This window comes from Aspergillus fumigatus, chromosome 1, assembly GCF_000002655.1.
Source record: "Aspergillus fumigatus Af293 chromosome 1, whole genome shotgun sequence".
In the NCBI taxonomy this organism is placed as follows: domain Eukaryota; kingdom Fungi; phylum Ascomycota; class Eurotiomycetes; order Eurotiales; family Aspergillaceae; genus Aspergillus; species Aspergillus fumigatus.
Window position 1 is genome coordinate 4898364 of NC_007194.1, and position 15276 is coordinate 4913639.

General features: G+C 51.1%; 4 protein-coding genes across 4 annotated transcripts; 2 read left to right on the forward strand and 2 right to left on the reverse strand.

The window, feature by feature from the left end:
- Window positions 1-16: 16 nt before the first annotated feature.
- AFUA_1G17725 (cytochrome P450) lies at window positions 17-1810 on the reverse strand (the record flags this gene model as incomplete). The annotated part of the gene is made up of 3 exons (XM_748046.1): window positions 17-1167; window positions 1236-1482; window positions 1547-1810. The coding sequence occupies 3 exons, from the start codon at window positions 1808-1810 to the stop codon at window positions 17-19; spliced, it is 1662 nt and encodes a 553-aa protein (XP_753139.1).
- Window positions 1811-2248: 438 nt separating this feature from the next.
- Window positions 2249-3400, reverse strand: AFUA_1G17730 (zinc-binding alcohol dehydrogenase family protein; the record flags this gene model as incomplete). The annotated part of the gene is made up of 2 exons (XM_748047.1): window positions 2249-2792; window positions 2856-3400. 2 exons carry the CDS (start codon window positions 3398-3400, stop codon window positions 2249-2251), a joined length of 1089 nt encoding a protein of 362 aa, XP_753140.1.
- Window positions 3401-3933: 533 nt separating this feature from the next.
- Window positions 3934-11893, forward strand: AFUA_1G17740 (putative polyketide synthase; the record flags this gene model as incomplete). Its single annotated transcript, XM_748048.2, has 11 exons — window positions 3934-4883; window positions 4974-5204; window positions 5284-5739; window positions 5831-6886; window positions 7019-7541; window positions 7617-7876; window positions 7912-9730; window positions 9827-10246; window positions 10301-10533; window positions 10594-11318; window positions 11373-11893. The coding sequence occupies 11 exons, from the start codon at window positions 3934-3936 to the stop codon at window positions 11891-11893; spliced, it is 7194 nt and encodes a 2397-aa protein (XP_753141.2).
- Window positions 11894-12904: 1011 nt separating this feature from the next.
- Window positions 12905-14062, forward strand: AFUA_1G17750 (putative nicotinamide N-methyltransferase; the record flags this gene model as incomplete). Its single annotated transcript, XM_748049.2, has 2 exons — window positions 12905-13285; window positions 13388-14062. The coding sequence occupies 2 exons, from the start codon at window positions 12905-12907 to the stop codon at window positions 14060-14062; spliced, it is 1056 nt and encodes a 351-aa protein (XP_753142.2).
- Window positions 14063-15276: the final 1214 nt, after the last annotated feature.

Consider the following 15276-nt stretch of genomic DNA (forward strand, 5'->3'; position numbering starts at 1 on the left):
AACAATCCTCCAGCCTTTAGACTTCCACAGGTTGTACAAACTTAAGCCTTCCGTAAATGCCTTCTGCCGACTTCTTCGTCTGCCCAAACTTCAACCTCCCCGCCGTATCAGGATTCGCAAGCTCGATCTCAAACGTAGACAACACTGCCGCAACAAGACACTCAAGCGTCGCCCTGGCAAAATTCGCTCCAATGCAGTTCCGTGGACCCGCGCCAAATGTAAGCATCGCATAATTACTCGAAGCACCACCAGACTTTGCCTTCTTCGCGCCCATCCACCGCTCCGGATCGAACTTATCCGCATCAGGCCCCCAAAGGGTCTTGTCATGGTTCGACACCTCGGCCGAGTACAGCACAACAGTGCCCTTGGGAATCCGCTGGCCAATAAGCATGGTTTCCTTTTGTGCAACTTTTACGATAATCGGCGAGAAGGGATAGCACCGGAGCACTTCACTGCAGAATGCATTCAAGTAAGGCAGATTCTGGACCCGTAATCCAAAGTTAACGGCCGCCAGATCTGTGCCTATTGTCGCTCGCAGCTCGTCTCTTAACCGGCTCTGCATCTCCGGCCGGCGGCCTAGCTCGTACATCGTCCATTCAAAAGCCGTGGCGGTGGACTCGTGGCCTGCGGTTAAAAAGGTCATGACGTGGTCGACTAGATGGTGTTCGTCAAAAACACCGCCTGCGAGAGCAACAGTGATGATATCCTTACCCCTGTTGTTCTCAGCCACAACCAGCTGCTCTCTTCTCCCTTGAATAACCGCCGTCGTGAGTTCACGGAGGTACTTCGCCGATTGCGAGATCTCGATCAACTTCTTAAGCGGCACCCTCATCAATAGTCTCATGTCGAAGTACCGACTCAGCAGCCCCACCCAGCTAAACACGCGAGTCGGGTCGAGGATCAGTTTCCTGTGGTGGCTGCGCAGGTCGGTATCGGGCTGCTTGAGCGTCTGGAAATCGTGGCCCATCCCCGCCAGCCCGATGTTATTGAGTGTAGCCCTAGACATGTACTCGCGGAAGTCGATCCGGGCGAAGGAGTCTGCGCGGAGCTCGTTCGACATGCAGCGCACCATTTCCTGAGCTTTGGCCCAGAAGATGCTGGTTAATTTTCGGACGTGCGGGACTGTGAATGCTGGCATCATGTTTTTGCGATGGAGCTGTGTTCTCTCTGATCAGCTACTAGCCCAGGGGCAATGTGTTGTTTACATGCCTTGAATTCATCATTGCTAAGGAAACCAAGATTGCTACCTGTGAATCGTCTGATAGCAATCTTGACGAGGTCCTGGTGGGTGAAGTCAAAGGCATTGACTGTGAGCATGTCTCTGATGGCTGGCGGGCTTGTCACCAGGAGGGCCTCGCCGCTCAACGCAGAGTAGATTCGGAGGAGACCGTCGTTAGGGGTGGTTTCGGCAAGTTCCCGCAGAGGAACCCATGCGTTATCGGGGAACAGGACTGGGTAGTTCCCTGTCAGAATTCTTCGACGCTACTGTATGTCAGCTTTGTCTTTGTCCCTGTCTATCGCGATGCGATGTGACGTGAATACGCACCGAAGGAGTGGGGATGTTGCCGAAGGGGGTAAAATAACGGGGGTAGAGGATCATCCAATACACAGCAAAGGCAACAAAGGCAACCACATGAGCACCTAGCACTTGGAAATGCAATGCTGTATGCTCACCGCCAGCGAGAGCCTGGTGGAAGATTCCCCCCGAGGCTAGTGTAACCGTACACAGCCATAACCCGAGAAAGGAGATCATGCTGAAGGGTTGCTGAAAAAGAAACTGAGTGAATAGCTTCTTTAATAGATGTGGCATCACTTTATCCAGCTACTCAAGCGTGTGTCTTTGATACAGAGACTGGATATTAGCCATTCTTATTTCTTGCAGGCTGGTGGCGTGTTAGCTGCGCCGGTGGTGAGCCCAACAGAACCGGTGACTTCTTGCGGATGGAGAAAACAGGCATGCAGACATGTGCCGATTACACTAAGCCATCGATCGGTATACTTCAGCCACGTTGCTCGAAGGCCATACCCTATGATCTCGTAAACAACGGCTACTGGTTCGATCTTTACTAGCAATAGGCAATGTAATAGTAAAAGCTGCTATTTTGGGCGAAAACAATGATTTATGTATTATTCGATTACCTAGGCGCAATGGACAGCTGTAGTCTTCTGATGTGTGATGCGTTTTCACTGAGGACAATCCTGATGTATATGCAGCCTAACAAGGATATGGTAGAAGACATTGATATCATCAAACGCGACACACCAGCTTTTGACCAGAAACTTTCTTTTCCTTAAGAAGCCCTAGACCGCCCAACGCCTCCCCAAGACTGTCCCCTACTAATTTATGCGGATGCGTCTTCAACTTCCCTTGATCCAGCCAACTCCTGCACCAGCTTAAACCACTTGAACCCAAACCTTCTGTACTCCTCGTTCCCCTCCCCACCAAACGGCTCTGGCCAGTTAAGCCTTTTCCCCAGCAGCGTCGGGCCAAGCACCCAATCTGGCACAACCGTCTTCGGCCGGGTATGTAGGAACTTAGGGTAAGGTTCCAATGCGGTGTATTCCCCCCCCCCCCCCCCCCCCCCCCCCACCGGCCGAGGCATTTGTAGCAGAACTGCATTGTCTCTGGCTCAGAAATGCAGTCGAGGACGAATTTGAGTGAGTTTCGAGTGTACTTGCGGATATCGTCTGCGCATGTCTTCTGACGGTAGTCGAAGGCAGCAGTGGCGCCGTAGGATTTCACGAGGTCGAACTTGGTCGGTGAGCAGGTTGTTATGGGATTCAGGCCCGATCTGGAAGGTTAAGTTAGTAGGTATTTACTTCTAAGAGAATAACAGACTGATACTGTAACGTACAGTTTGAGCAACTGAATAGCCAGAGTCCCAGTCGCAGTGCTCCCACCATACACCAGCACATCCACCGGTTTGTCAGCCGGCAACCAAGGCGATCCAGGAACATCCAGTGATTTAAACAGCGCAAGTCCAATAGTCCCAATCCCACTTCCCAGGGTTACTGCTTCTTCAAGGGACATGTATTCCGGGATCTTTATGGCAGTAAGATCCGTCGCGCCAACATACTGCGCAAACGCGCCCACCGCAGGAGTGAGAGAGTGCATCCAAGGCACTGCGCCGCAGATTCGGTCACCCGGCTTGATGGGTGCGGCGGTTTGGACTTTGGGCCCAATGGAGACGACTTCGCCTGCGAAATCCTTTCCGGCTATTGCGCCAGGACTTGCAAGCTTGCCGACCATTTTGGTGTCAATTGGGTTTAGGGCGACGAAGGCGTTCCTCACTAGGATCATGTCGTCTTCTAGTGATGGCATTTGGACATCGTTGCGTAGGCCGAGTGTACCATCATCGCTCTCGATGATGGCGGGTTGACTGGACGGTAGCTCGGACATAGTAGGAAAATAAATAAGTAGCAGGAAAAGGAAAAAGACAAAAAAATTAGCGACGAAATTCCAATGCTTGATGTGCTGCTGGGAATCTAGTAAGCATCAGTAAGGACCATGGTTATGGTGAGGATCGAAATAAAGCCTCCACTCGCCAGAGTGGAGGATCAACAGAAACTCACTCATAAATCCATATTTTTTAGTACGTAGGCAAGCTCCGGAACTTTTCAATCGTTCGATTAAGTTGCCGGTCCTCGTATACCAACCGGAGTATATTTTGCGTCTTGTCGTTACGGCTCCCAGCCGGCCTTGGCCATGCTCTGGCAACATCTGTTCGCGCACGGCGTACTTACCGCTAGTGATTTTGTATCTTAGCATAACCAGCCGCTTTGATAGCATTGCTGTATTATGCTGTATATATAATGTGAGAATTGTAGAGAAGTGGTTTGACAGTCAGGACACAGGATTTCACTCAATTTTGTTGATCAGCTATTTGGATCGAAGCATCTCTCCCCTCCATCCCACAATGCAACCCAGTAGAAATGAACCAATCGCCATTATACGCATGGGCTGCCGTTTCCCAGGTGAAGCCAGCTCCCCCTCCAAACTCTGGGACCTCCTCCACAACCCGCGCGATGTCGCCCGTGACATCCCCATTCAACCTCGACCGCTTCTACCACCCAACCGGCAGCCATCACGGTACCACCAACATCCGCCAGGCCTACCTCCTTTCCGAAGACGTGCGCGCGTTCGATGCAAAATTCTTCTCCGTCCCCCCAGGTGACGCAGAGGCCATCGACCCGCAGCAGCGCCTGCTCCTCGAAGTCACTTACGAGGCCCTCGAATCCTCAGGCCATACGCTGGCCGACCTGTCCAACTCGAATACGGGAGCCTTCGTCGGCCTCATGTCCCAGGACTACTTCGCGCTTAATGGCCAGGATGTGGACTCCGTCCCCACTTACGCTGCGTCTGGTACGGCGGCGAGTAATGCTTCCAGCCGACTCTCTTACTTTTTCAACTGGCATGGCCCGTCCATGGCAATAGATACCGCCTGCTCATCTAATCTCGTCGCTGTGAATGAGGCAGTCCAAGCCCTTCGAAACGGCACGAGCCGCGTCGCTGTAGCTTGTGGGACAAACTTGTGTTTGTCGGCGTTCACGTTTATCACATTAAGTAAGCTCAGTATGTTGTCACCGACCTCTCGATGTCACATGTGGGACGCCGACGCAGATGGCTACGCCCGAGGTGAAGGTGTTGCTTGCGTTGTTTTGAAAACCCTCAGCGATGCGATTTCAGACAGGGACCCTATCGAAGCCGTGACTCGGGAAGTGGGCGTGAATCACGATGGCAGGACGAAGGGGTTGACAATGCCAAGTGCTAAGGCCCAGGCGGCGCTAATTCGAAACACTTATGCCCGCGCTGGGCTGGATCCAACGAAGGAGGCTGATCGGTGTCAGTATTTCGAAGCGCATGGCACGGGAACGAAAGCTGGGTAGGTTGAGCCGCAGACATCTACTGTCAGAAACTGAAGATACTAAGTGGCCCCATTTTGGGACCCTCAAGAAGCCGAAGCCCTGATGAGAGCGTTTTTTCCACAGTCTGACTCCGAAGGCGAACTCTTCGTCGGGTCTATCAAAGCCGTGATCGGCCACACCGAAGGCACAGCGGGACTGGCAGGTCTTATGAAGGCTTGTCTTGCTCTTCGCAATGCAACCTTCCCCCCCAATTTACTCTTTAATAAATTAAACCCTGACCTTGAACTGTTCACAAGTCATCTCCGTGTTCCCACGGCCAACCAACCTTGGCCTGAATTGTCAGATGGTACAACTCGCAGGCTAGGTTAGCTGAAGATTGTCAGACCCCTTGGATAACAGCTAATTGTGTGACAATAGTGTCAACAGCTTTGGCCTTGGAGGTACCAACGCTCACTGCATTCTTGAAACATACAATCCACCAACAGCCAGTGACCCAGTCATTGAAATAGACATGGCCGCATCAGGAACATGCTGTATTCCATCTGTATTCTCTGCAGCATCTGATAGATCATTGGCGACACTCTTGCAGTCGACACTAAAATTCATGGACGAGAATACCGACGTTAACATGAGTGGACTGGCATATAACTTGAGCACCAAGCGATCTGCCCTGCAGCGAAGACTTGCAGTCTCCGCTACATCGATCGACGAACTTCGCGACAAGATCAAGTCCACGATAGAAGCCGCGTCAGAGAATGACGCCACTTTGCACTCCACTTCTGCTTTACCCGAACCTGCTTCATTGCTTGGGATTTTCACCGGCCAGGGCGCTCAGTGGCAAGGCATGGGGTCCCAGCTGATATCGTCGATCCCGTTAGCCCGAAGAACCGTCGAAGAGCTGGATTCATCTCTCGCAAGCTTACCATCCTACCACCGCTTATCCTGGACCCTAGAAGATTGACAGCACTACCCCCGTCGGTAAAGCCTCTCTTTCGCAGCCTCTCTGCACGGCTGTCCAAGTTATCCTGGTTGACATGCTCCGCGCTGCGGGAGTCAAGTTCCAGGCCGTTGTTGGACATTCCTCTGGAGAGATTGCTGCTGCCTATGCGGCAGGCTTTATATCTGCATGGGACGCTATCCGCATTGCGGACTACCGGGGATTCTACGCTGAAATGGCGGCAGCGCCTGGTGGGGAAAAGGGCGCAATGCTGGCTGCCGGCACCTCCTTTGAGGATGCTAGCGACCTTTGCCAGCTTGATGACTTTGCCGGGAGGATCTGCGTGGCTGCTCATAACTCTCCTAGCAGCGTGACTCTGTCGGGTGATATCGACGCTATAGCCTTGGCACGGAGGGTGCTTGAAGAAGAGGAGAAATTTGCCCGGCGATTAAAGGTCGACACGGCATATCACTCGACACACATGCATAAATGCTCTGTACCTTACCTTACGGCATTGAGAAACTGCAACATACAAGTGCAGCAGCCCGGGCCCGATGCACCGCAGTGGTTTAGTAGTGTCCGAAACGGTCAGGTCATCAGCAGCATGGAAAGCTTGGACAGTCAATACTGGGTCGATAACATGGTACAGCCCGAGCTATTCTGCCCAGCTGTCCAAACATGCTTGAAGTATGTGGACAAAGCCATCAACTGCGTTGTAGAGGTGGGACCGCATCCTGCTTTGCAGGGACCTGCGAAGGATTCTATTCTTGCCGCTGTGGATCGGGAGATCCCATATACTGGCACCTTGAACCGTGGAAAGAGCAGTACGGTGGCATTTTCCGACGCCCTTAGATTCCTTTGGTGTCTGTTTGGCTCTGCTGCTGTGACGCTCGGAGCGTTCCAGCAAACAAATTACCCGGATACTCCGACTACAATGACCCGCGGTCTTCCAACATACCCATGGACTCATGACAGGGGGTACTTTGCCGAATCAAGACTCATCAAGACCTTTCACAACCACCCGTTGCCCTTCCATGACTTACTAGGAATCCAGACGGCAGATGGAGCAAGGGAGGAATGGGGGTGGCGGAATATCCTGAAGATGAACGAACTCAAGTGGCTGTCGGAACACTCGGTATAAGGCCAAGTCGTCTTTCCCGCAACAGCTTACATTTGTCTTGCCATGGAAGCAGCGCTGCAACTGGCCCAAGGGAGACCAGTGAAATCGATCGATCTCTTCGATCTTGAAATCCACAAAGCTATCGCCAGCCATGACTCCACAGGCACCGAGCTCCTTACATCCATGACCAAGGTGTCTGCCCTCGACACCGAGTGGGAAGAAATCACCGCTGACTTCTCAGCCTACTCCACTATAAGCAAAGACGCTGCCAACCTTGGGCTGAACTGCTGCGGTCGTGTGCGTGTGCTTCTAGGAGAGGGCGAGGACTCGCCTTCCCACTTCTCACCTAGACTTCCCCCACTCGGAAAACTGACCGCAGTAGACGTGGATAGCTTCTACAAGATCCTGCGCGATGACTTCGGATTCGGATACGAGGGCCCCTTCCGCGCGCTCACGAATATGTCCCGCAAAACCGGCTTCGCAACAGGCACAGTTCGGTGCGAGAGGTTCGACGACTCTGAAACGTCTCTGCTCTTCCATCCCGGTATGCTGGATAGTGCCTTGCAGGGTCTGAACGCTGCCCATAGCGCCCCAGGAGATGACCGGCTCTGGACGATCGTGGCTCCGACCTTCTGTCGTTGAATATCGATCATCCCTGGACTCTGCAGCAGCAATATGACGGATAATGTTGAGATCGACTGCAATATCACTGATCCTCGCGATACGCACATCACTGGAGATGTGGAGGTCTTCTCGGAGGGTTTCAGGGAGAAGATTATCGAGGTTGAGGGGCTCACCTTCTCCCCGTTTGCGAGCGCAACTGTTGAGAACGACCGGTGTGTCTTCCAGGAGTCGTTTCTGTGCCATGCTAAGCCGAACGCGGACGTTATCTTTGGTGATAGACAGGCAACCCCCGAGGAGAGCAGGAAGGCCCTCTTCGCTGAGCGCGCGGCGTTTTACTATCTTAAGGCTTCCATCTCTCGGTCAGTCCGGAGCAGCGCGAGGCCCTTCCATGGTATCGGCAGGCTTTGCTGAAGAACGCTGAGCTGTTATTACACCTTGTCAATGACGGGAAACATCCGTTTGCCCCGCAGAATTGGGTGAGTGATACCAGAGAGGATATATTCAAGATGATGGACAGCTATCCCACGACAGACGCCGATTTCAACCTGACCAAGGCCGTCGGCGAACATCTTCTTCTGCCTTCGGTGCTGAATGGAGATACAAGCATCCTACAATACATGACCAAGGATAACTACCTTGAGCGGTACTACGTAGATGCCATTGGATTCCAGCTGCTTAACTTCTTGATTGCCGGGGTGATGGAACCGCTTTGCTTGAAGTCTCCCCGAATGAACTTCCTTGAAGTCGGAGCCGGAACTGGAGGCGCGACCAAGGCGATCCTGGAGAAGATCGGTTACTCCTATGCGTCTTATACATATACCGACATTTCCAGTGCCTTCTTTGACCATGATGCGGGCCACTTTCAATCCCACGCCAGCAAGATGATTTTCAAGGCCTTGGATATCACAAAGGACCCCGCCGGACAAGGCTTCATCCCGCAGAGCTATGATGTTATCGTTGCCTCCAATGTTTTGCACGCGACCGAGTCATTGAGATCCGCCCTTGAACATACACGAAGGCTCTTGCGTCCTGGTGGTTATCTTGTGATGGTTGAGATCATCCGCAACGACGTAATGCGCCATGGTCTCGTCATGGGCGGCCTTCCAGGCTGGTGGGTCGGTGAGAACGATGGCCGTTACGGAGGCCCGAGTATTACTCTTGATCAATGGCATAAAATGCTTCGAGAGACCGGCTTTAGTGGTATCGAGACTAATTCGCCCATGAGGGACCCAGTCGGCGTGCCCGGATCGATTATCGTTTCTCGGGCTGAAACTGATCTCGTCACCCAGTTGACCAGGCCTCTTAGCTCAAAGTTTAGTACAGCAACAGACAAAACTCCATTACTCATTATAGGTGGTATCAGTCCATTTGTATCGCCGTTCAGGGACCAGATCTGTCTCACCCTGAGGCGGCATTTCGGAGACATCATTAAAGTTGAGCAGTTCGCGGATCTGCCACCGCTTCCTGAGTGCTACCATGTCCTCAGTCTCACAGAGTGCGACGCAAACTTGTTCGAGGACATGGAGGAGTCTGTCTTCTTGAATCTGAAGACAGTGTTAGGCTCTGCACTGAGTGTACTCTGGTTGCTCCGGGATCGTCGATCAAGTAATCCCCATGCCGGAACTACGCTTGGTCTTTTCAGAACACTTTTTTACGAAGTTCCCGGGACTTTGTTGCAGACTCTGGATATTGACGTCGTCAATATGGACGACTGCTCAGTCATTGCAGAATCAATGTGCCAGCTTAGGTTCCAGTCGGACATGGCGAGACGTGGTGAGACGGATGAGATCCGCTGGGAGTTTGAACCGGAGCTTGTTCTCAAGGACGGCGAGCTTTATGTCCCAAGAGTTCGTCCGCATGATGGGCAGAATAATCGATACAACTCCTCCAAGAGATTAATTACTCACAATGTGGACGTGCACACGACTCCTTTGGCTCTAGATCTGGTCGACGGCTCGTACATGGTAAGAGAGCAGCACACCATAGAGAAGGACTCACCCGAAGTGGCTACAGTCAATGTCTCCTGTTCATTCTTGTCGTCAATAAAGACTCCCGTGGGATATGTATTCGTTAGCCTCGGAGAAAATGTCAAGACTGGCGAAAAGACACTTTGCTTCACCAACCATAACGGGTCCATCGTCAAGGTCCACAAATCCTGGACAATATCCCTTGGCGAGGTTGAGGTTGACGGATAATTCATCTCGTTTGTCATTGCGGATCTCACAGTCCAATGGGTGTTGCAAATGCTGCCACCCACAGGAACTGTGCTGGCTTATGAGCCAGATCCAGTTGCAGCATCTCTGCTGTCTTGGCATTTGAACGGGCTTGGCAGGAAGGCTCTTTTCATGACTTTGAGTCCGGAAATGTGCGGCCGAAACTGGGTGTACCTTCATCCTAACAGCACCATGAGAGCCATCGCTGCTAACTTACCAGCCGACGTCACCCTGTACGTCGACGCCTCTGGAGCCGGCGAATCTCCTTCCCAAAGTCTCGGATCCAAGATTGCGACCTCCCTATCATCAGTCTGTAACAAGGTTAAGATGTCTAGCCTGACTGCATCAGAAGCATCCTTTCTTCCGCACGATGCCCCTAAAACCATCACAGATCTATTCCGTCACGTTGCTTCCTTCGCTTCCTCCTTGGTATCCACTCAAGCAACTCCAGAGGGTGCACCACTCGATATCTTACCGCTCAAACGGGTGGCTGCGAACTTTGCGATGCCAAATCCCCGCTCGCTTGTTTACTGACGAGAGGATCAATATGTTCCGGTCTCTGTTGAGCCGGTTACGCAACGTGGTGATCTGTTCCGTCCTGATCGCACCTACTGGCTAGCTGGTCTGACCGGAGACACTGGACGATCACTGGCGGACTTCATGATTGCCCACAATGCTCGCAATATTGTGCTAAGCAGCCGTACGCCCACCGTCTACGAGGACTGGGTAGAGTGGCACAAGTCAAGAGGTGTTTCAGTGAGGTATTTCGGAGGGTAAGCAAAAGTACTCGTCCGCTTGAAACTTATCATCGCTTACCAGCCTTTCTTACTTAGGGATATCACCAGCTTTCAGTCCGTGAAACAGATCCATGACGCTATCAAGGAGTCCATGCCGCCCATTGGCGGCGTTGCAAATGGCGCCATGGTGCTGCGAGACAGTTCCTTCATGAAAGTGAGCTTTGACGATTTCCAAGCGGTCTTAGGTCCCAAAGTTAAAGGCACAATCAATATTGACCGGCTCTTCTCCGATCCCAACCAACTGCTCGACTGGTTCATTGGGTTCAGTTCAGTTGCCGGCACTGTCGGCAACCCAGGACAATCGGGGTACACAGCTGGAAGTTGTTTCATCAAGGCACTTGTCGACCGGCGGCGTAAGCAAGGCCTGGCTGGATCAGTCATTGACATCACTCGATTGGTGGGGTTGGGCTTCATCGAGCGTGAAGGCGATGGCCGTCTGACAAAGGAGCACCAAGAGCGTCTAACCACGCGGTCGGGGACCATTGCGATGAGTGAGAATGACCTGCACCAGTTGTTTGCGGAGGCGATCTTGGCTGGGCGACCGGATCTCGATCTTAACCCGGAGATTATTACAGGTCTGGCGCCCATCACTGTTGAGCAGTCCAAGGATACATACTGGAAGACCAATCCGAGGTTGTCGCTGTTGATCAGAGAGGCAGGACAGGGTGATTTAAAAGGCAGAGACGGGGGCAACGCGGCTCCTCTGAGACAATTGTTAGGAGACACAAAGACAATGCAAAACGTTGCGAATGTGCTTTCAGGTGCGTGAAATTTGCTTCAATACCCCTTATCCGGCCCCTGACAAGTCTGTTTAGGTGCCCTCAAAGGAAAGCTGCAAGCGTTGAAATTCCTGTCGGACTCTGACAGCTTGTACGACACTACGCCTCTGGTGGACATGGGTGTCGACAGCCTGGTAGCTGTGGAAGTAAGGTCTTGGTTCTTGAAGGAGCTCACAGTTGACGTGCCACTCATGAAGATTCTGGGCGGCGCCTCCATCACGGATTTGGTAGAGGTTGTCGTGCAGAAGGTTCCCCGGGAGCTATTGAGTCGGCTTGATCCCGAAGGGCGGCGTCAGGACAGCAATGGCGATGTTCCTGCTACTGTGGGTGACAATGACTCTGTTGAAACAGTGGGATCAAAGATGAATGGCATTAACAGCGCTCATGAAAATGGTTCTAGTGGTGTCAATGGTATCAGTGGTACTTATACACCTGATATGGATAGCACTACAGACCTTAATGGTACTAATGGGGCTGCAGTTATCAAGGAAATGTTAGGGCATAAAGCCATAAAGGGTGTTGTTCCAATCCTTCTCAATGCACAGGAGGTTGCCTAAGATGAAAGATTTTATACTTATGTTTGATAATATTAGTTCTCTAGATGTTCTGATCTATAGACTACTAAAGATAATCAAATTCCTATTCTTACAAGTTATTATAAGCCTACTGCTTTCAAATTTAAGACTTAGAATAGGTCCTTTACCCTTTATTCAGTGACATTAACACACACGCCTCCTAATATTTGGATATGATTTCCAAGAAGAGTTAGAATTGAGCCTCGATATTTATTCACTTCCTCAAAGATCAAGCTGTTAAAATTATAATTTATAATAGGGAATAGGTGATGAACTGATATAGCTGGGGTCTAAGCTCGCATCTCACACTATGAATCTAACATCTGTGTGATTGGTTTCATGAGGCTAGTTAGACACTTAGACTATACTCTGTATCTGTAGTATATAAACCCAAAATAACCTATATAGATAGCATAATTCTGCATGGCATAAATAATTGAGAATGAGAGTCCTTGTATGTATAAAGTGACTGAAAAATTAACTAATAAATAATTGCAATTTACAAACATCCTATTAATGGTTGCTAACACTGGATTCAACTGTTTAGTTATCTAGCCTGTGTCCCCGCCAAGCAATAATATTTCTTTAAGAGTTAGCCTTCCTGTTTGGCTGGTCTGCATGTCTCCCCACAGATACTTGATGCATGCTAATGCACTATCCTCAGCAGCTATTTCTATAAGATCTTATTCCTTACTGTTGACGTGCATTTGCATTACAGTCCCAACTATAGAAACAGCAATTATATGTAAGTCATGCTTGAATGCTCAAAAATAGAGCCGAATCCTGTGGTTTGACCATGATGTGTGGAGTGCTCCACTACATCACACATTTCCTAGGTCTCAAAATGGTAGAATTTAGGAATGTTGGCTCCTGCACATGGCAAAGCAGATCAAACACCAACACTCTCCTCTATGGCTTAAGAATGAATCATGTGACTGAACAGAAGGGTTCCATTACCAGATTCTCACCGCCAAAATATCCGCCAACCAGAATATGCCAATGATCCTCCAAAAAAAATGTATCTTCCATCTAGTATACAGAGTACAGCACAACACAACAACTTGGAACACTTCCAAGGGAGCTTCTCCCCCATCCGGGAAGGGATCCGAAGGAGTTCCTTGGCGGTGGATCAAAATGCTCCATTTACGCATCCGTCCGCTCCCCCGTCTCCAACCGGCATCATCCATCCCCACCCAGTCTGCCCCTCCTTCCGACTTCCACAATGAAGACAACAGCAACGATGACGACTCCGCTGAGGACCTCTTCTCTGCCTTCCTCCCTCATCTTTTCCCCGACGACGCGCCCTCCTTCCATGGAGACCCCGGCCAGCGGCTCCTGTACACCTCCCCGCGCTACGGCGACCTCGAGATCATGGTGCCCTCATACCCGAGCCAGAGCGAGCGCCGCTCGGAAGAGATCGCGGCTGGCCTGCCGTCAGAAGATGGCAGCGTGAATGCCGTCGACGAGGGCCGCAAGCTATTTGCGCATTTTCTCTGGAGCGCTGCGATGGTGGTCGCCGAGGGTGTGGAAAAGGCCGACACCCTGGCCACGCGCGGTGAGCTCGACGCTGACACAGCCATGTGGATGGTGCGCGGCGAGCGTGTGCTGGAACTCGGCGCTGGCACTGCGTTGCCTTCTATTATATGTGCACGTGCACACGCTGCTGCTGTCACCATCACTGATCACCCATCGTCGCCTGCATTAACCGGTGCTATTGACTTTAACATTCGTCGTAATCTAGCAGCGACAGAAGCAGAAGTCATGAGCCAGCCGCATGAATGGGGCATGCTGGAACCAGACCCGTGGGCCGTTGCGCACCGCGGTGCCTTCACCCGCATCATCGCGGCTGACTGCTACTGGGTGCGCTCGCAGCATGAGAACCTGGTGCGCTCGATGAACTGGTTCCTGGCGCCAGGTGGAAAGATCTGGGTTGTGGCAGGATTCCACACAGGGCGCGCGATTGTAGCATGGTTCTTTGAGACGGCCATGCAGAATGGACTGGAGATTGAGCGCATCTACGAGCGGGATCTTATTGCCACCAGCGAGGATGGGGGCGAGGTGCGGCGTGAGTGGATGCCTGAGCGTGAAGGTGAGGGGCCAGAGAATCGGCGGAGATGGTGTGTGGTTGCTCTTTTACAAAGGAGAGAGTAATCTTTTGTTTCTTGTATAGACGTGGCTCCCATGATTAATGAGTATATCATCTTCCATACCAAGTCCTGAGCTTTACCTAGACACACTGAAAGCACATTATACAAAACCCTGCCCTTAAAGGCGATTTCCAGATCCCTGGCCTCGTTTCCTGCCGGCAGGCAAAGGCATGAAAACAGGAATATGAAGACCCCATCAACATCATTGTTAAGAAACTCAGCTGCGTCCCGACCTAATCGGCCTGCTCTTCCTCACACTGAGTAGGGACAACATCATTTTCGAAGATGCCAGTGCTGTCTGGATTCGTGCCTTTCAAGAGTATGAACCTGCTGTTTCTGTGTTCCGGTGCTCCCTCATGGCACAGCAACCGACTTCCAATCAGCGACGGGCTTTCAATCCTGTACCAGTCAAAACAAACCGAGAATCGACGGACTTGATTAGCAATTTATTCACTAATTTCCGCACTGTGTACCTTGATGATGACACTCGAACAGAGAATGAATAATCCCCTGTCTCTTCTCTACCATTATATATTATGTCGTGACTCGGTGTGCTCCAATCTCAAGCAGTTAGATCTTGATAAAGCCATGGGATATAGCCAACTTACTGTAATAGAATAAGGTTCCTTGCCTCTGATCTGGTAGATGAGGCTGTCCTCTGGTCACAGAAACATAATACGCCAAGGGACTCTGAGAACACAGTACGGTATATGGCACATACATGCGAGATCGTCTTGCCGGGACGCCATTTAAATATTAAGTAGGCCCCTTGGTTTGGTCTTCCTAACATGTCATTCACACCTTTCTTCTCTCCGAAGCCGCCAGGATGCTAACCCTAACCACCGAGTCGCTTACAACAACGTTCCCTAGATATATCTCTTCACGTAACAATAGGTATGGTGCACTTCCACAAAAGTGCACAACTAGCGCAACTTCAAATCTTGTATAGTTAATTTTCAGGTTTGATACAACACTGGCTGTATTTTATTTTGCCGTGCAAGCCTGTAGCAACTAACCATGTTATGTTCTAATCCTTCCAGTAACATATGCATTGTCATTGCCACCCTTCTTCCTGTAGTATTCACCCAACCTGTTGTATGGTTCGTTGAAAAGCTCTTCAACTGCCTTGCCTTCGAGGGTCGGCGTTCGAATAATCGCGATCAGCAGTCTTGCCTTGACTAGATGAGCATATCTAGACAAGTTGAAGGTAACAAAATC